Source organism: Diorhabda carinulata, chromosome 12, assembly GCF_026250575.1.
Source record: "Diorhabda carinulata isolate Delta chromosome 12, icDioCari1.1, whole genome shotgun sequence".
Lineage (NCBI taxonomy): Eukaryota > Metazoa > Arthropoda > Insecta > Coleoptera > Chrysomelidae > Diorhabda > Diorhabda carinulata.
Window position 1 is genome coordinate 5839677 of NC_079471.1, and position 21891 is coordinate 5861567.

At 33.2% G+C, this 21891-nt stretch overlaps 1 protein-coding gene across 1 annotated transcript; it reads left to right on the forward strand.

Moving 5' to 3' along the window:
• The first annotated feature begins 35 nt into the window (after positions 1–35).
• LOC130899951 (prolyl 4-hydroxylase subunit alpha-1) lies at positions 36–21891 on the forward strand. Its single transcript, XM_057810162.1, has 4 exons — positions 36–758; positions 4625–4854; positions 8935–9208; positions 17970–21891. Exons 1-4 carry the CDS (start codon positions 322–324, stop codon positions 18652–18654), a joined length of 1626 nt encoding a protein of 541 aa, XP_057666145.1. The 5' UTR covers positions 36–321; the 3' UTR covers positions 18655–21891.

The following is a 21891-nucleotide window of genomic DNA, read 5'->3' on the forward strand; positions in this document are numbered from 1 at the left end:
ATGAATCCGTGATGGTGGTTGCATATATCAGGGATAATAATAAACAGCTTTTGTTGATGAATGTACTGTATATTTTCTGCGCTGATGATTACAGTTTTTGTTTATAGTAATCTTAAACTCTGGTATTGGGTTCACGATTTATAAGAGTAGGAGCATTGCAGTGTAACATGTGTTTTATAAATTCGTGATTTAAATTACACATTTAGTGGTATGGTTTGATGCACGTAGGTTTTACGTCGCGCTTATATTCAGAAGATAAATTGCTTCTGGAATAATCGAAGACTGATAATAATTGGTGATAGTTGTAAAATAATTTTAAACATGAATCTGTGCCATCATACAGTTCCTTTTTTGGTTTATTTGTGTATTGTTAACGTATCCTGCGAAGTTTTTACCGCGTTGGCGGATTTAGAAGAATTATTGGACACAGAAAAACTAGTTATTGATACCCTACAAAATTATATAAAAGCCGAAGAGCAAAAACTTGAATTATTGAAGAGATATGCAGACTTTTATCAGCAACAACATAATAGAGCCACCGAAGATGTTCAATTATATATTTCTAATCCTATTAACGCATACACATTAGTTAAACGATTAACCACAGATTTGACTGAATTAGAAAACCTAATGGGTTCACAGATTAGTAGAGACTTCCTCAATAATATAACACATTTCAAACAGACGAGATTATTTCCTACAGATGAAGATCTTAATGGTGCAGCCGTTGCATTGACTAGATTACAAGATACCTACAGGTAATAGATTTATTGTTCAATAAAGTGTTTTTTTGTTAAACTTCACTTTTAAAATACTTTGGAGATAGTTATAATGATATAAATAAATGAAAATTGTATAAAATATTACCAGCAATATTTAGTTCTAGAAAAACGTTTCTATATAATCTGCTGTATGACAATTTGAACTGTTATCTTCATTATATGTGTTATATGTTGATCTAGTTCAAGCTAGTTGTCAGTAATTTTGATTCAGATTAAACCATTCATTCATTTCTTGAAATGTTTGTATTGTAATGTACAATTTGTCAAATAAGTTCTAACACCACTAAGTTCAAAAAATGCTTTTTTTGATTTTTGTCATTCGATAGAGAATCGAAAGATGCACCTCCAAACAACTGATACAAAGATCTTAAAATCGATCTATGTTTATTACTTAAAAAAATATATATGTATTTTGATTTATATTCAAAGAAGCACAGTTTTTTGCTATTTTGAAAAGTTCATTTTTGACTTTCAGTGATGAATTATCATGTGAGCATTATAGGACCATTTTCATATTTTTTTTTATAATACCTGAGATTGCATAATTTAAAGTACTAAATGAATTACCACTTTTAACATGGAATTTTACTTATAGTAAGTAATATTTGGTTAGTAATTGAACCTTCCAAATTTAATAAACAATTATTTTGTAATTTGTAATTTCGCATATTAGCGCAAATCTCTTTGATATTACTGATTGCATAATTTCAACTCTCCTTTCTCTCATAGGTACATCTTTCATTGTTTAAGCATTCAAGGTTGATTTACAACATCTTTATGACATTTATTCTCTTCTGCTGCACGATTTTGAGTCACCACACATTAACATTCTATTTTTATCAATTTACTATCTGCAATATCTTTTCTTCCTGGCTTTCTATTCTTAACAAATCTAACTAAATGAAAATATTATAGTCTTAAAATAACTATAATTGTAAATAATTGAAAAAAAAAAACTATTTCTTGCTTAATTAAAAACACCAGTGGCAGACACTTTACTGAGGATATTTCTTTACAAAAACAATTTCAAATAAAAAAAAAAAATGAAGTAAAACTTCAATTTTTAATGCTATTAAGTAGTTAGGTAGGAGATCTGAAGATTTTTATTTCTTTTGATATAAATTTGTTTATTTAAAAGTGTGAATGGTCCTATACTAGAGGTGACATGAAGAAAGTCGGACATCACTGGGTACCAGTGGAGACAATCTGTTAATATTGCTAAAAATAACAAAGGTGAAATAAATAAAATGTTGAAAAATGAAATAGTATAATTCTAATTATTTAAATAAGGATACAAAAAAAATCATCATTATCAGTATCTGAAAAATACAGATTTTACGAAGGTATTTTTCATAAACTTTAAGTTAAATTTTGGCTAATACACTGGGATAAATTTGGATGGCAACACATGATACTATTTACATCCGATCTTATAGTTTTTGCATCAAAATAAATTTTCTTCAACTCAGCTGCTAGTTTCCTAGCACACGATATTATATTAATAATAATTTTATTAGAAACTTCCCCTTTACCATAAATTTAACAATTTTTCGTTGTTGCTTTGGAGAAAACATTGGGGAAGGTCCCATTTTTTTCCATTCAGGATATTTTCCATGAAATTTTCCCGAAAGAGTAGTTCTTGGTACATTAAACTTTTTTATAGCAGGCAGACAGAGCTGAAGATATCTGCTCTTTGCTCCATGCCAATATTTTCGTAGACATGTTAAATTGAAAATAAAACTTTTCCTATTTTTGCCCAAATTTATTTTTGTTTACTTATTGATACATCATATTCTTCATTTTACCTATAGTAGACTTAACCTAACCTAACCTAACCGCTGATACGAATAAAAAAAAATCTACCCAAAATCGACACACCCCTCATTTAAAATAAAACAAAGTAACTTCAATTCCAACCCTTGCAGAATCACCCTTAAGTCACAGAAAACTAACAATATTAAGTATATACTATTAATTTGAAATGTACTTACCGTAACATGTCTCCATTAAATGGCGGAAAGTCAGTTTTTTAACCTAAAGGGCATCCTATTTTTAATCTACCTATTAACAGATAAATGGAAACGATGATAGTTTTCTTAATTTTGAGTATCAAAGTAGAAAGTGTTGTATATAGATACGATGTCTGGCTAAAGTTTTCTGAACTTTTTAAGTAGTTCAATTATTAAATAATTACATAACCTTCAAAAGATTTCGTGCAAATTTTTTTTTATCTTTTGCTAATGTGTAAAATTGGTATGAATAATATAACATACACATTATATAATAACGAAGATAAGTTGTTGCTTAATAAAATTAATGATAAAATATTGATAAATATGAAATATTCATATATTTAATGATACAATAAAAAAGAAACAACTAGAAATATTTGCTTTATTACTGGAATTTTAGGAATTAAATACTAACAAATAAATAAACAGTCTCTATTTTGGCCTATCTGGTGCTCGCTTTGAGATCTTTCACTATATCATTTCATTTTTTCCCTTATTTTTGCTTCATTTTGTCAGTTCCACTCTCAAATCTCTACTAAACTCCTCCAACCATTTTTTCCTTGATCTTTCTCTTTTTTACCTACCTTTTAGTAGTTGTTTTACCCATTCGTCATTCTGCCTACACTACAAGTCAAAAGTTTTTGCCCACACTATAGTTTTCATGACACACAACAAATAAAAACGATCGATTTTGATATTCATATTTCAAAGAACATATATAGATAATAATTGGAGAACACCCCAAAATAAGCGAATTTTTTTCGCTTGGGAAGCACGTTACCGTCTTTAAAGCCGAGTTAATCGCTGTGATTGAATGCAGACGCCCGATACTCAATCAACGCCACATGAACACAATAATCTCAATCTGCTCAGACAGCAGAGCTGCCTAACAAGCCATAACAGCTAAAAAGGTGTGGGGTGCAAGAAAGTCCTACAAAATCTGGTGAATAATGGCTGCAAGATCCAGCTCGTTTGGGTGCCCGTTCACTCAGGCAACCACGAGGCGGACTTACTCGCCCGACTGGGATCGCCGAACTCACCGATGGACCCAAAGCCCATCCTTGGAATAACTATCGCATCTTTCAACGGTCTACTCGCAAAGCGGGCTCGGCAGGGATGGATGGAGATACCTGGCATGTGACAAGCAAAGGCAAACGTTGTGCGTTTCACACCGAACAACTGCTCCAACTAAACAGGCGTGAAATCCGACTAATGACCGTCATCTAACACGCCATCTCTACAACATTGGCATCACGGACGATCCGGAGTGCCGTTTGTGCGTGGTTGAAGATGAAACCGCAGACTACAACATCTGGGAGTGCCCTGTACTCACACGAGCGCGGCTTAAACACTTGGCAAGTCTCATAGCTTGCTTTATGACATCAAAGGGATCAAGCTAAAGCGCTTGACCGACTTCTCAAAGGACATCGGCCTTCGGTAACTTAACAGGTTGAGCACGGCAGGAATAACGGTCAAATTTTCAATTGTTTCAAATACTCCTTGCATAGATTCGAGGAATGCTTGGGATCGTTGTGATGCTGGAAGATGAATTAATTTCCTTTAATATTTTTTTATAGCCTTCTTTCTTCAAAATCTCTAACCTAACCAAAACATCCCCAAATCATCACCGAACCTCCGCCGTGTTTTACATTCAGAATTACACATGGACCTAAATGTGTTCTTCCTTTGAACTGCGCACAAACAAACACTCTTAAACCCAAAAAACTTTGAGTCATCACTTAATAAAACTCTTTTCCATTTTTCCACAACAAAACATATTCGTTGTATTCTTTGGGGACTCGCGGTACATGAAGTTGTGTATAATTTCAGATTAGACACGTCGTCTTTAGCAAGAGGTGAATTGAACGGTATCAAATATAGTTCTGAGTTAACAGCAGCAGACTGTTTCGAATTGGGTCGTCAGAGTTATAATAACGGGGATTACTATCATACTTTATTGTGGATGACCGAAGCTGAAGAAAGGTTACGCGATGAAGCTAACCACACGATAAGTCAAAGCGATATTTTAGAATATTTGGCATTTTCTACTTACAAGCAAGGTATTTATCTATTTTGTTATTTATTTGTGTTAATTTCCTTTCGTAGCGCGCTTGTTAACACAATAGAATATGCAGTTATACCATCATTTACATATTTTTTACGCCATTACTTCGTTGGTTGTATATTGAACAGTGGAAGTGGAAGTTTTTATTTTATTCATACACTCGTAAGCAAAAAAATCGACTCGATCAAAAGACTGTTGCAAAAAGTCTCCATTCTTTTTATAATAATTTATTTGAAATTGACCTATTAGTATTTAGTATTCATTTCCCTAGAAAGGAGAGCAAAGAAAAACGAAGAAATAGAGAGAGAACTGAGGAAGGAGAAAATAGTGAGATACATAAAAGCATAAAGGCTCAACTGGGCCGGGTACATAATGAGAAGAAAACCAATTGAAATGATCAAAAGAATAACGCATTGGATCCCATTGTGGCCAAGGAAAACTTGGAGAAACGAAATAGAGGAGGACATAAGAGCACTCGATATAGAAAACTGGCGAGCAAACTATAAAGAAAATAAAAATTAGAAAACGAGGAGTAATCCATCTCAAAAAACAGGATTTAAAGCACCAAAAGCGATAGCCATAATCCACATGGGATTGAAAGGCTTGATGATGATGATGATGATGATTTATTCCCCAATCGCTTTTTCATAGATCTTGTTCGATACTATCCCATACTTCAGTAAGCGCCGTTTTGGGGTCCGATTTCATACCTGGTACATGATTTCTAGCCCAAACTTTTCTCTTATCGCATAAATGCTCGATAGGATTCAAGTCGGGATACGCGATGGTCAATCCGTAACGGCAATTTAGACATTCTGTAAATATTTCTGTACGGATCCTGCAGTATGTGAACGGGCATTGTCCTGCATCAGGGTGAAGTTTTCAATAAAAACCAACTCGGTTTTTTCTTCCATTCAAATGCCCGCCCAAACTATCCAAGAACTTTGTATAAAAACCAAGTTTTCTTTTATGCAACGCTGCGCGGAATTTTTTTCCAGGTCTTCTGTAGACTCGCCCTCTCTATCGCTACCGCGCAGGCACGCTCCGCCCCTTTGTTCATCAGTCCAATTAACGTGTTCTCTGGCAAATCGTCGACGGGCAGCTCGGTGGTCTGGGGTTAATTTGGAGCCGGTAGCTGGTCATTTTGGGTCAATGTCACCTACCTTAAATCTTCTTCTGGCTCTCTCGCAACCACTCATCGCGTTTATCTGAGCTTTTGTTGGACTTGAACACCAGTGACGGTTCGATTTCTTAGCGATTAATCGGTCATCAATTTCGGGTGTGCATCTTTTTCTTCCGGAACCGCGTCTTCGATTAAAGTAACCAGTCTCTTGGTAACGACGGTAAACTCTGGAAACATCAAATTGACTTATGATCAGCGAACTGGTCACTTCCCGCTGATTTTGGCCTTGTCGGTGACTTGAGCAGCTAACTGATAGTGATGGGTCTAGTAGATAACCTTTTATAAGGATTAGCGGTACTGTAAACAAGCATAACAAGGGTTGTTACCTATCATAACATACTGTTGAACTGTGACAGCGCTAAAAAAATACAATTTCGTTCTCAGTTTTTTGCCAGTAACTTGCGATTGCGGGGGTGACGCCTGAGTCGATTTTTTTGCTCACGAGTGTAGTTTATTGTTTATTTTTCACCAATATTTTCACAAGAACGTAACTGTAATTATATATTTACCGCGTTCTCTTTTATTTTTTTCCACCTTTTCTTAAAAACTAATATCACAACAAACTTTTTAATCGGAACGAAACTAACAATGAAACTTATTAAGTAATTAAATTATTATTAAATTTCAAGTCGAATGAATTTTTTTTATAAACAATGTTATTATAAATTTGCATGTTTGGCGTAGTTTAGAAATTAACCCAACGGAAACATCGTGATCGTGTCCCGATAACAAGTGATTATATTTTTAGTCGTGCGTGCACTGGGATGTTGTATAATGTGTACATACGTTTTAAATCCAGATTCACTCATTTCCACATAACTTGATAATACAGGGTGTTACTCAATTATTATCAAGGTTTTGACGCTTCGTCATATATTAGGAACTATCAATGTTGTTAGTTTGAAGAAAAAAAAAATGAAAATGTTTGAAATGTTCGTGAAATATTGAAAAATTAATATTTTTTTTACATTTTGTCTATTTCTCCAGTGCTTTTTAAATAGAAATGAAAGTTTGGAAACCAAAATATCAACTTTCCCCGATTTGGCTCCGAAAAACTGTATTTTTTTCAAAAACAATTGAATTTCATGGTTTGATCACTTTTTATTATTTATTAAGTATTTTTAAAAAGTTAAAATTTTTAAATTCACGTAACTACCAAAAAAAAACATGAAAAAATGAAATTTTAACCTAAAAAATGTTTAATAATTTGTAAAAATTCTTTAAATTGTGAAGTTTTTTTTCAATTTATTTGTTTTTGTATGTACTTTTTGAAAAAAAATACATTTTTTGAAAAAAGTATAGTTTTAGCAGATAATTCGAGGAATTTGTGGTTTTTTGACTTTTTATTGGCCAAATCAGCATTGAAATTTTGCTTTTCAAAATTAGTTCTTATTATTAGCCTAAAGTAGCGAAAAAACAAACAAACTTATTGACAATCTTTGACCACCGAGCCATTTTTTCAAGTCTGAGAACAGAAAATAATCGGAGGAGGCTAAATCTGGCGAATAATGTGCATGAGGTAGCAATTCAAACTTTAATTCATTAATTTTGGCGATTGCAAGAACGGATTTGTGAGCTGGTGCATTCTAGTGATGAAACAACACTTTCTTCACTTTCTTCTTAGCCAAATGCGGCCGTTTTTGCTTGATTCCTTTGCTCAAATCTTGCAATAAGTTCGCAGAATATTCGCAGTTGATAGTTTTTCCTTTTTCAAGATAGTCAATCTTAAAATCGTCCCAAATAAACCGACGCTATGACCTTGCCTTCAGATGAAACGCTCCTTGTCTTCTTTGGAGCCAAACACTGGATGGAAACACGGCACCCATCTTACGCTTAGCTTTCTCATGTCAAAATTTTCAGTTAACATACGATGTTCCGCACTTTTTGAAATGACTACTTTGTCTGCTAGCTCACCCACTCTCAGTCGACGATCATCCAGTACCACTTCGTGGATTTTCTTCAATATTTCTGGAATCGTTACCTCATTAGGTCAACCACTGCGATGCTGGTCTTCGCAGGTCGTAAGGCCTCGTTTAAACTCCGCTACCAAAGATTTTACCATAGATAAAGAAGGAGCAGTCTCAACCAGAGTAGAATCTAGTTCAGCTTTTATATATTTACAAATTCCCTGGAAACGTTCACTATTGGTAATTGCCAAACAAAAACTAAACAACGTGCCGTCTTCATTTCTTAAAACATGTGTGTAGATTGTTCTAATACAGTGGTATTTTTGAACTACCGCCATCTCTATGTCAGTCCAGGTACTCATCCTCGTATATGGTAGATACAGATGATTTCATCCGAGTGCCATATTGAAATTATTGAATATTTAATACCAATCAACCTTATTTTCCAAGTATTATGACTTCTGCCTTTTAATTAGGAAAAGTAATAAAGATTTTATATCGAATTACATTTGAACAGCTGAAGTATATGAAACTATCTCTGTATAGTTTTGTTTGTTACAAATAATTATCATACTTCCAGTAATTGTTGAAAATAAATGATTTTATGGACTCTATGTATAACTCCTTCCTCTTGTTTACCGAATAATTTAGAGGTCAGTAAAATTACAAAAAAATAGGATCCAATGTCTGCAAAATATTTTCTAACATCATATATTCATTGTACTTTTAACTTAATAAGTTTGGAAACCAAACAAGTAGTAAGAAATATAATTTTCTATTCTTTCCTTATAACTTTTAATATATTTTTGCGGTGATTGGCTTGATTTTAGGTCTCTTTTTTCATAAAAAATCAGTTTAAAAACAACAGGTAAAATATTTACCGCAAAAACACAAAAGTACTTTTGGGATACATCCAGAAATTCCTTTCTTAATACATACTTATCCCCTAAATTTAGAAAATTCATGTTGAACAATTTTTGTGCAGGTAATGTACATCTAGCTTTAGATCTAACGAACAAGCTTTTGGAGATTATTCCAACGCACACAAGAGCATTAGGTAATAAAGTTTACTACGAAGACGAATTACAGAAAACGACAGATACTCCAAAAAAGAAAGGTGATGACGAATCTGAAGAGATACAACAAGATGAAGAAGTCCATACAGCTGAAGCTGACCCCTATGGAAAACAACACTACGAATCACTTTGCAGAGGAGAAATCCAACTTCCCCCCAAAATGGTGGCGCAATTAAAATGCAGGTATGAGTAGAAAAATATTAAAATGATAACCTTGTGTAACCATTCACCATAAATCAGAGGTTTCCATACTTTTTTTTTACATAAATAAACGTTCTTAATTTATTCAAACACTTTACACTACACTTAACTAACTTATAATAATTCACTTATCACTAACACTTAACTAATACACATATTTGTTTAAATTCTTAGATTACTTTCTATCTCGTTCTGTTTACTATGACTCTTTATTATGAACTAAACTAAACTGCACTCATCAAACTGGTTTATATATCCCAAAGGAAATTCTCAAAAGTTCTAGAAAATAAAGAAATAAAACACATAAAAAAATAGACTTTCCTAGAAATTAATTCAAAAGAAACAATGTGACCAAACATCAAACTAATAAAGTGTATTTAAACGTGCCACGCCTTAACCGAATTTTAGAATTCCATTATATCCGGACAGGACATGCTTTGTAACTCTAAACAAGCGTTGCAGACGGGACGGCGACGCCAAGTCTCGACACGTTGTACTTAATATGAAATATGCAAGTTTTTACAAGTTGATAAGTAAAGTCATATCAACTTTTTAGTTATTTGCTATTAAAACCAAATAATTCTGATAATATTCATACTGAACACACTGTTTACACTCAAGACTATAATTTGGTTATCGAAATGTATGCCAGACAGTGTAATTGTGAGTGTTGATGTAGTGGTAGTGTAAACAGTGTGTTTGGTACCCAATTTTTTTGTCACGCCAACGTAGACCCCCATCGAGTCTCTCATAAAACCCCTGGGGGTCCACCTGAATCACTATGGGAATCACTGACTTTAGAAAAATACGTGAAAACTGATGTTTATTCATACGTTTTGTATGCTTATTTTTCCATTTTTAAAATAGAAAGTTTCCATTATCAAAGTGCATTAACTTTTTATAGTGTTATTGGCATTAACGGACAGTCGACAATTTTTTATAATGTAAATTAATTTCACGGTAAAAAAAGTTCACTTTAAATAAAAGTGCTCATCCATTACTTAATTAGCAGTATATAATTATATATTGATGCATAATTGGATATAATTATACAAATTGATATTATTAACCTTTCCACTGATAACTTGTGTGTAATTTTGAAATTTTTATTTTAAAATTAGTATTTGCTGAATATTTCGTCACAAAACAGTTATCATATAATATATTAAATCTCCTCAAGTCATAGTATAAAAAAGTACTTTTCCTCTTGTCTCAATACAAATGTATTAGTTTTTTCCATACTGCCTTTAAAATAATAAATTCTCTATCATAATTAAAATCAATTTGAAACAGATCTTCACTATTATACAGATTTTTAAATCACTAGAATACAGTTACTTTTTACTTATGTGATAAGTATCGAACCTAACCTAAATAAAAATGTACATACCTCCTAAACCATAAACCTACTTCGAAAAGTTAAACCTAAGACAGACACCTCAAGATGAATACCGAAAGAGCCATGAGGCCTAACCTAACCTAACTAAAAATGTATATACATCCTAAACCATAAACCTACTTCGAAAAGTTAAACCTAAGACAGACACCTCAAGATGAATACCGAAAGAGCCATGAGGCCTAACCTAACCTAACTAAAAATGTACATACATCCTAAACCATAAACCTACTTCGAAAAGTTAAACCTAAGACAGACACCTCAAGATGAATACCGAAAGAGCCATGAGGCCTAACCTAACCTAACTAAAAATGTATATACATCCTAAACCATAAACCTACTTCGAAAACTTAAAACTAAGACACACACCTCAAGATGAATACCGAAAGAGCCATGAGGCCTAACCTAACCTAACTAAAAATGTACATACATCCTAAACCATAAACCTACTTCGAAAAGTTAAACCTAAGACAGACACCTCAAGATGAATACCGAAAGAGCCATGAGGCCTAACCTAACCTAACTAAAAATGTATATACATCCTAAACCATAAACCTACTTCGAAAAGTTAAACCTAAGACAGACACCTCAAGATGAATACCGAAAGAGCCATGAGGCCTAACCTAACCTAACTAAAAATGTACATACATCCTAAACCATAAACCTACTTCGAAAAGTTAAACCTAAGACAGACACCTCAAGATGAATACCGAAAGAGCCATGAGGCCTAACCTAACCTAACTAAAAATGTATATACATCCTAAACCATAAACCTACTTCGAAAAGTTAAACCTAAGACAGACACCTCAAGATGAATACCGAAAGAGCCATGAGGCCTAACCTAACCTAACTAAAAATGTATATACATCCTAAACCATAAACCTACTTCGAAAAGTTAAACCTAAGACACACACCTCAAGATGAATACCGAAAGAGCCATGAGGCCTAACCTAACCTAACTAAAAATGTACATACATCCTAAACCATAAACCTACTTCGAAAGGTGATTAAATCGAAGACATGCCTTAAGATAAATATCGAAAGAACTATGAGACAAAATTTACCTCAAAACTAAGATGTAAAAGTAAATATAAAAGGTATTAAAACACCATATTAGGACTAAACAGAACCACCATAAAATTGTACACATATGCAAAATGTGTCCTTACATAGGAATTATCTATCTAAAGAGATTATCATCTAGTCAAATAGCCAAGCAATCGTTAGAGCTCTAAATTACAAAGTCATAAGATCCAAGCTTGTTTGGAAATTCCTGGACAAGTTAAATGAGTTATGCAAAAAGAATAGTTATCCTCCGCAACATAATGGAGTGAACCCTTCTGTGGAATCAGCCACAAAATATAGAGAAAACACTACAAAAGGATGAACATAAAAAACAATCAGTACTGAAACAATCTACTGGGGTTGAGACAGGTAAAGGAACCAATAATCGAGTAGGATCTATTGAATGTACCAACATAAGTAAAAATAATATGAATACTACCAAGACTCAATGGACACCTGAATACGGTAGATTTTCCAGGGATAAATATTTTTGGAAGCTAGAGCTATCCCATAAACAGAACTTGCTGAAACAAGTTAGATTAATGGATCAGCTATGAATACTGAACCTCCCTAGTACAACAGCAAGAAAAAAGGATACATTTAGTTGAAAATAATTTATAACAACCAAGAAAACTTGAGATAAATATTAAAAACAGTTTATGTATTAGAAAATAACAAAAAAAAAACACATTTTTAGAACGTTTTTTTTGTTAAATAAAAATATAATATTATCAAGGTAAAACTAATGTTGATTTTGTGTCATATATTGTCTTATTGCAGTTTTTTTTCTTTCATCATACTGTTTTTTAAATTTTCATCTAGAGGAACAATTTTTTGTATTGGACTAATAATTGCAGGGTATTTAATAAACCGTATGTCTCTGTTAATTGTTTTTAGATGGTTTTATCTTTATAGGTGACAAGGTCATTGTGGTTAACAATTTCAAACTGAAACATTTAGATAGTGACCTGATTGAAATTTCTTCAATGATATTAATTAATGTTTTTGTTGATGGCAGTTTCGATGATTTGATTCAGTCAGTAATTAAAAATTCAATATCTAATTGCCTCATTCATCTACTGACCTATTTAAAAAAATATATTGTCAGTTTTGGTGATGTAAACCTTTGATTAAACCCCTACCATAAAATTTAGGTACATATACCATTAGATTACCAATTCAAATAACGTCTCTTTACGAATACATCTAATTATGGTTCTTATAATAATTTCCAACCTATTACTCTTTCAGTTGATATACAGGGTGTTCCAGAACTTGATGCAAAAACTTCGGTAGTACATGACGTGAAAATTATGCTGTGACGACCCCTCATTTCTGAGTTATAGGCATTGAAAGTTGAAATATCAGAACTTATATTTAAGAATGTTTTCTAAATTATACATTCGAACATTATGAGTTTTTAATGGATGATTATGTATGTCTATATACTATCTGAACACCAGATCGTTGTACATGCCAAGGAAACTGTTCTCCGTAAAGAGACATTCTGAAAATAATTATCATAATTATTTGTTGAAAATACTTACAGGAGGTATTAAACCATAATCAAATATTTTATATGGAAAGAATTTAAATGTAGAAAAATTTACTTGGTTAGCCTACCACTTATCAAATAAAAAAAACTATAATAAATGTTCAAAGTGGGCACTTCTACACACTTCCAGGGTGGGTCTTCGGAGGATATTTAAATGTTTACCGATGAAGTATTTATTTATTCATTAAGTCTCCATGAAATGTTTGATTGTGTATTAGAAACTCCTGTAAGTATTTTCAATAAATAATTACAGTTTATGATAATTGTTTTCAGAATGTCTCTTTATGACAAACAAAGAGTACCTTTTTGTTGAAAAATCGATTGAAAATGTCTTTTTGCTATCTTTAGATTGTATATTTCTTGCATCAAGTCCCGGAACACGCTGTATATCAACTGAAAGAGTATTAGACTGGAAATTATATGAAAATTGTTTTTCAATTGATAAATTTGGTTTGGTTGCCCAACATTAATTTTTTAAAAAAGAAATAATTGATTCAATTTATTTTCTATAGAGTTCAGATAATTGTGAAGAATCCGAATCAAATTGATGATTATTGTATCTTTTTTTATTTCGAAACGCTTATGGAATAGTTCGTGTAATGATTAATGAAGTGTTAATAATCACCAAAGAATTCATCTATTAATAGACTTTGGTCATTGTCCTACCATCTTATAAAGTAGTTCAATATTATTTAATGCATTAAATGTTCATTATATTGAGGGTTAATTTAAATATTGTCAAAACATATGTATATGTATAATCTTATATACCAGATTCAGATGAAAAGTAATGCCTTTGATGAAAATAAATAAGATACAAATTTTATTTTTGTACCATCTTTTTTCATAATTGCAAATTATGAGAAACGTGACTCCAAGTCAAGCAGCTATCAAGGCACTGAGCACTGTTACCGACTCAAAGTATGGAAGCACTGAAGGGAACTTGATGAAATAAGTCAGAATAATCTGGGTCCCTGAAGTACGGCAAGGCATCTAGATCCCAAAAGGATTTGGATCTCAGTGCAATCAACGAGGCACTGGCACTAGAAATTGACAAATGAGATTCTGGACTGAGGAGAAAGAAACTCCAATTCTACAAGTCCTAGAATACAACAAGATTTCAACCGTACGCAAAAAATGTATTGGACCACAAACGTTTAAGACCAAGGATCAAACCAACACAGATACTGGAGTCATTGGAACTCTAGAACTTTGAGGGATGTGGGGATGAGGTAGAAGTTCGTTATGTTATTTTATTGAGGGAAAAAGGGACATTTTTATTTGGTATTTTACGGATGGCGTTGATGTAGGAAAAATGTATCTCTGCAGGGCTGGAATTGTGTGTTGCTCTGCATTGGATTACATTTGGAATCAAAAACAAATGTGTCTATCGATTATATGGTGTGGGTAGAGCAGGGATGACTGTGGCTGTATTATCGTCGGCTGGTAAACCTGTAACACTGACGAGTGGTGAGGTGGGATGTAGGAATGGGTTTCACCTTATAGTAATAGGGGAATTATGGAGGAAGGTTAGGTAATTTTCAGGTAACTAAAAGTCTAACGAAAGAATAGGAAAGTTTCCTTTTGGGTTTTGAGGAAAGAGGCCGTCCAATTCTTATCCAGAAGGTGAGAAGAGTATTTAAATCAGCCACGTATCGAGCTTATAGATCATTTAGAGGGCTCGGACTTGGAGTTATGTCTTTGGTGACATAGAAGGTATTGCTGGGGCTGAATCAGTACTTGTATTGGTAGTACCTGAGAATTGATTGCTCGTAATACAAGAAGATTGTTATGTTGGCTGTATTGGGCGTTTGCTCTATATTTAATTATGAGCTGGGTGTAGATTTTATACATATGTAGAAGGATCAAGGGGTAGGTTCGTCTGAATGTTCCTCCGAGTGTCTTGGTGAGACAGACTTTACTCCATACTCTATCCAAGGGGCAATAGGGGCACAATAAACCTTAAGACTGTAGTGGACTACATCTACGTGCATACATTCAGCCTTCTGTAAACTTTTTCCTAAATCGATTGAAAGGTTTGAGATAGTTATATGTATGAACACTTCTGTACTCTAACAACGTTAATTTGAGAGCGAATAATTGCAAAAAAATTCACTTTTATATGTTATAAAAAACAATTTTCTTGCCTATTCTGTTGTAACAATTTAAAAGATATTATCAATCGCTCCCCGTAGTGGTGAATACTTGTTTAAATAATTAACATCATGTTTCCTTATATTATAATAGAAAAAAAAATTAAAAATAGTTGTTACAGTTTGATAATTTTATGTCGCATTCAAGGTTATTGCACTATGCATCATTTTACATGGTATTTGATTTCTTAATAAAATTTCAAAATATTTACTTGGACATTTTTCTTTTGCAAACCGCAAACCAACATTAATTTTCCTTATTTTAGAAAATTATTGTTACCAAGAATTGTATAAGACAGTATTCGCACTAAAAGCAACTGGTGATTTAGTATTGAATTGACATTTTCTAATAAGTATTAACTAAAATAGTTATTCAAGAAATAATAATTAGCCATTAGGAAACATAACCTTAAAAAGTCCTTGTAATGTAAACTAACGTAACTAAAAGCAACTAATGACGTAATTTAGTCTTTAATTGACATTTTCTAAGCAGTATTAACTGAAATTGTTATTCCAGATAATAATAATTGGCTATTCCACAACATAACCTTGAAATGTCCTTGTAAGTGAAGTAACGTCACTAAAAGCAATTAGTGATGCTATTTATTATAGAACATTTACTAAACAGTATTGATTGAAATTGTTATTCCAGATAATAATATTTGGCTATTCCAGAAGATAACCTTAAAAAGTCCTTGTAAACTAACGTCACTTAAAGCAACTGATGATGCAATTTATTATTCAATTGACATTTATGAATCAGAAATCACTGAAATAGTTAGTTCGGATTATAATAGTTAGCTATTCCAAAACATAACCTTAAAAAGTATCTGTAATGTAAACTAACGTCACCAAAAGCAACTGAAGACGCCATTTATTAATGGATTGACTTTTTTTAACCAGTATTAACAGAAATAGTTATTCCAGATTTTGAAATATCCTATACTATATATACGAGAATCATTTATTATTCTTATCTTCTCAGTTGGCCTTTTTCTATTTTTTATCCAATATTTTGGACTGATCAAATGTTCTAGATTATTTTGAGTTTTAAGAGCTTGAGAAAATATTCGATAGGAAATCGGTATGGCTATAAAAGAAAAAGGGAGACAAATGAGATTTTGGAAAAACGTCAATTTTTAAGTAGTCATTGATTTCTGTTAATCTTTACTTATTGTAAATAAATAAATTTAGAACTCTAGAGTGTTACGACACATTTAAATGTTCTGAGACACTGAAACATTGAGATTTTGTTAGATAGTCCGGTCAATTTAGACAACGAAATTACATAAATTACCATCAAGATGAAAGTCAGTAAAATTGCTTGAAATGGAATCAAAAATATCCCCGTGTATGGAAATATTCAAGGTCGAAGGTCAAAAAATGATTTTTTTTCTTCCATTTTCAGCAAAACTGTGAGTTTTATCATAAAAAACACCTTAGATAAAACTTGTAGATCATAAAATTGTCTACAAAAAACCTATCAACAAGTTTTTTGGTACGAGCCACTGTTTCTGAGATATAATGATTCAAAAAGTTGTAAATGTTGTAGTCGTCATAGCCAATCACGTTTCCCCAGTAGGGTTATCCAACGGGTCTGTTGTGATCATGTTTAATCTGAAACTATTTCAAAATAATGGAAATTAGCAGAGATTGAAACGATTCAAATTAATAAAAAAGTTGTGGAATTTGATCGTCCAAGTCGTAACTTTCAGATTCTTCTTCAGCTTCTACTGTAGCATCGTCTCGAGTTCGAGCTACTTCCAGCATTGAATCTCTAAATTGAAGTGTACTTACTTGGCTAATTCGACGGCTAAAATCTGAGGATTTTCTTTACTAATACTCTTCATTCAATTCCTGGTCACAAAAGAAGCATAGTTTTTTAAAACAATTCACTGAAACATAATCTAGTACGAGGAGGACTTACAATGAATGTGCTGGCTTCTTGTTGTTCACGTTGTTTTTTATTAGCTGCAGTAATAGACTTTCGAGTATAATTTTTACGACAATTTTCATGTATTCTCACAGATTTCCGATTTTTAAGATAGTCCGAAAATTCATCTGCTCTCTCGATACTTGGTTTAATTAATGTCTTCATACCACGTTTAACAGTAACAACTTCACTTTCAGTCGAAAGTTTAGCATAAATAAAACAATATTTTGACATATATTCTTAAAGTTTTAATCGTTATATAACAGAAACGGTGGCTCGTAGGAAAAAAACTATTTTGTATATAATTTTATGATCAACAATTTTTGTCTAAGGATTTTTATAAAACTTACCGTTTTGCTGAAAACCCATTTTTTACCTTTAACCTTGAATAACATATTTTCTGTACATGGAAACTTTCCAATTTTATTTTTAATATAACAATTTTACTAATTCTTAGTTTGGTGAGAATTTATGTAGCTTTACTCTTGTTTTATGGTTTAATTTGACTGGACTATAATATAGTAATAAAAGTACTGTCCAAAATACTAAATTAGTGGATTCCTTTGATCTTAAACTAGACCATATTTACAATTTATAAGTACCGTATGAACATTTTATAAATAATAAAATTTTTTTTGCAGATATGTGACTCACAACAATCCTTTTCTGCTCATAGCTCCTTTTAAAGTGGAAGAAGCCCATATCAATCCGAATCTTTACATATTCCACGACGTCATGTCAGATCAAGAGATAGAAACAGTTAAACGTTTAGCGAGACCGAAATTTCAAAGAGCTACAGTACAGAATTCAGTAACAGGAGATTTAGAAGTAGCCCATTACAGAATAAGTAAATCGGCCTGGTTAAAAGAACACGAACACAAACACATCGCTGACATTGCTAGGAGAGTTGAAGATATGACTGGACTGTCAATGTCAACGGCCGAAGAACTACAAGTTGTTAATTACGGTATCGGTGGTCATTACGAGCCCCATTTTGATTTCGCTAGAAAAGAAGAGAAAAACGCTTTCAAAAGCTTAGGCACTGGAAATAGGATAGCCACAGTTCTGTTTTACATGAGCGACGTGTCGCAAGGTGGAGCTACAGTTTTCCCCGTTATCGGTGCTGCTCTTTGGCCTAAAAAAGGTACTGCGGCGTTTTGGTACAACCTTCATCCCAGCGGCGACGGTGACATGTTAACTAGACACGCAGCTTGCCCTGTTTTAGCCGGATCGAAATGGGTATCGAATAAATGGATTCATGAAAGAGGACAGGAGTTTAGAAGACCGTGCACGTTAGAACGACCACCAGAAAATCTAATAGTATAATGGGACAATTATTAGTAAAAAAAAAATGGGCTTCACGTTTCAATCGAAGAGTACGGATAATAATATATTGATGAGTTTTGAAGGAAAATCCTTTCTAATTCCTTTTTAAATATCATTATGTGGCGGATCAAGATACATAAAAGTACATTCGATTTGGGAAAGCCACAGAGTGATTAAAAAATGAAAAAATTATAAGTGGGGAAATATTGCCGGAAACGAGTTCAATGTTACTATATAGAGGTCACTAAACACTAATATTACGACAGAAAAAATCTACGAGGTACCTAGTCTCCAGGTGAACGACATCTACGTCTAAAATCCGTGGTAATTCGTTATGGCGGCTCCACATTAGCGCCGTTAAACTCCGTAAACAGACGTGGACGGTTTCCATGGGGTTAACGCCTGTTCTCCATGGAGAGTATGAAATGAATTACCAATAAATTGAAAAATTCACAAAGAAACACATTGATCGGCTCGATGTATTTCAGTCATCCACCACCATCTAAATAGTGATATGTTGCCACAGCAAATAAAATTATTGCAGCAGCAGCTTTCATATCCATTTCGCTGCGGGTTTCAAGGACGATTGAGAACATACCGTGAATATGGAGGGCACACTTGTGCCGTAGATTCATGGCGGGAATTCACGGTACTAATGTGGAGCCACCATACGAAATCGGCCGATTATATACATCCTGGTGGCTTTCGAAGTCGCTGAACACGGATATCACGATGGCGATGACGTACGAAGCACCTGGTGCTTGGGATTGCTTATTTATACGTAGTCTCCTGCAGCCACGTTGACATTCGTTGTGAAATTGGCCGTATATAAACATCCTGGAGGTTTTTGAGGTCGTTGTACACGAATATCACGACTGCGAAGACCTACGAGGTACTTGGTGCTCGGGATTGCTTATTTATACGTAGTCTCCTAGAGCCCCGTTGACATTCATTGTGAAATTTACCGATTATATACATCCTGGGGGTTTTCGAGGTCACTGAACACGAATATCACGATGACGATGATCTGTGAGGTACCTGGTGCTCGGGATTGCTTATTTATACGTAGTCTTCTGAAGCCCCGCTTACATTCGTTTTGAAATTGTCCGAATATAAACGTCCTGGGGGTTTTTCGAGGTAGCTGAACGGGAATATCACTATCAATATAAGGAGTCTACGAGGTTCTCATTATTGAGAATTGTAGGTAAACTCAGAGTAACTAGTTCATTTTCTTTTTTTCATTTAAAATTATTCGGGTCATTAATTCTCGTTTTTTAAGCATTTGAGATGAACTTTTCCAAATGCTTTTTCATTTTTCCTCTTGATGAATGCAAGTTTCATTTCTTATTCATAATTTTTGTTCACAAAGTTTCTTGAGGCACTTTGTTGGGTCTTGATCCGTCTTACTGTTAATAAATTTCTAAATTTCGTGTTTTATATCCTTGACTTTGATTTCGACATGGCACAAGCCATGGAGTTGTCCCCAAGCAACAAATTTTCTACATTCAATGTCATCAAGTGATCAATATCTTGGCGGTGGAATTATACCATAAACAATTAATTTTATTTTGTTTATAAAACGAAGTTTGTTAGACATATGCAAATGTACATGAATTAACTGTAGCGATTACTTCTTTGGCTACTGCTGGTCAAGTTTCCTCGTTCACCTCTTTTTGAAAATATTCTGCCAGTTTAAAAATACATTAGCAAGGATTTTCCCCAGTATCTAATAATTTCTATTTAATTTTTGTTTATATTATTGTTGTAACATGATTTCAAAATATTTCAGCATACACAGCTTGAATGTATCTTTGCTGGAGCTTTTAACTATTGTTTATGATTTTGTTGATAAATTATCTTGATTTTGGGTACCTTTTAATTAAAATTTCGTTTAAAAACAAGATAATTCGTCAACTAAACTATATATTAAACACAATAGATACACACTGGCGACATCGGGTAGTTGGTGCGGTGCTTTGATGGTAAAATACCTTAGACGAGCGGTAAAAGTGTCTTTTCGACAGAATCTCTACACCTGGATCGGTATTCTCAGGTCCTCAATGTCGTTGAATGCGAGGAAATCGAAAGAGAAGTGCTTTATTTTATTCGCATGTAAATAGACAATTCTAACCTATCATTTTTATTGATTCAGGAATTGTTTTGGAAAATAATACCTCAATAATTTTGTAAATGTATCCACTCACTGATGATTGGGAGATATCGAAACAATAATTATTACCTACATCTTGCTGGCAACTACCAGTACCAAAAAACTTCAATGCTGCCAATAACTAAATGAAATAATTTCATTTTAAAATTTAGAGGGCATTAACAACTTTTAATAGTATATAAATATTATAATAAATACCTAGAAGCTAAATTTTTGTGATAATTTTATATAAATCAAAACCAAATAAACAGTGAAACAGTTCAAACTACTGTAGTTTTTACAGGTTCGTCCTAATTGTGTCTAAAGATATCCGAAAGTTTTTTTGTTTAACCGAAATATTTTTTTAAATTGATAATCACCGAGTTGTATTAGAGGGTATCTTAAGACAACTTCTTCTAGTTCTTCCAGCATTGGCCGCCCACTCTGAATCAGACGCCGTTTGCAACCGCCCAATCTGGGAACGGACAGCTGGTCAATAAGATAGGAGAATACAATGGGCCTAAACTTCAATACCAAAAAACAAAATTTATGATTATTTCGAGAAACATAAATGTTTGAAAACGCCACCATAACACCGTAGAATCCTTGGAAGGCTAGATTGAAAAACGAAGAAATTCTGATCGAAGGTAAAATTGAAAAAAAGAGGGATCTGAAAGAAGAAAATATCTTGACTGCGAAACATCAAGCAGTGGAGAGGACTATACCATATACAATCCTCAATACACACCGCAAGAAATAGAGAAGCGATGGAAAATGTTATCGCGAACATCCATTAGTGGATATGCATTGAAATAAATATAATGATAGGTTAGAATTGTCTATTTACATGCGAATGTGAAATGAGCACTCGTCTTTGGCGGGAACGTTCCTATTGCTAGGAGAAGGCATGAGAATCGAGACAACAATGAATTTCGATCCCCTCGCATTCAACGACATCGATATCGCTCCAAGGAAGGACCTGAGAATACCGACTCTGGTCGCTTCTTTTGAGTAATTTCGTATATATTCGATTTTTATATCTACTACCACTTATCGATTTTCTTTCAAACTAATTACCAAAAAATAAA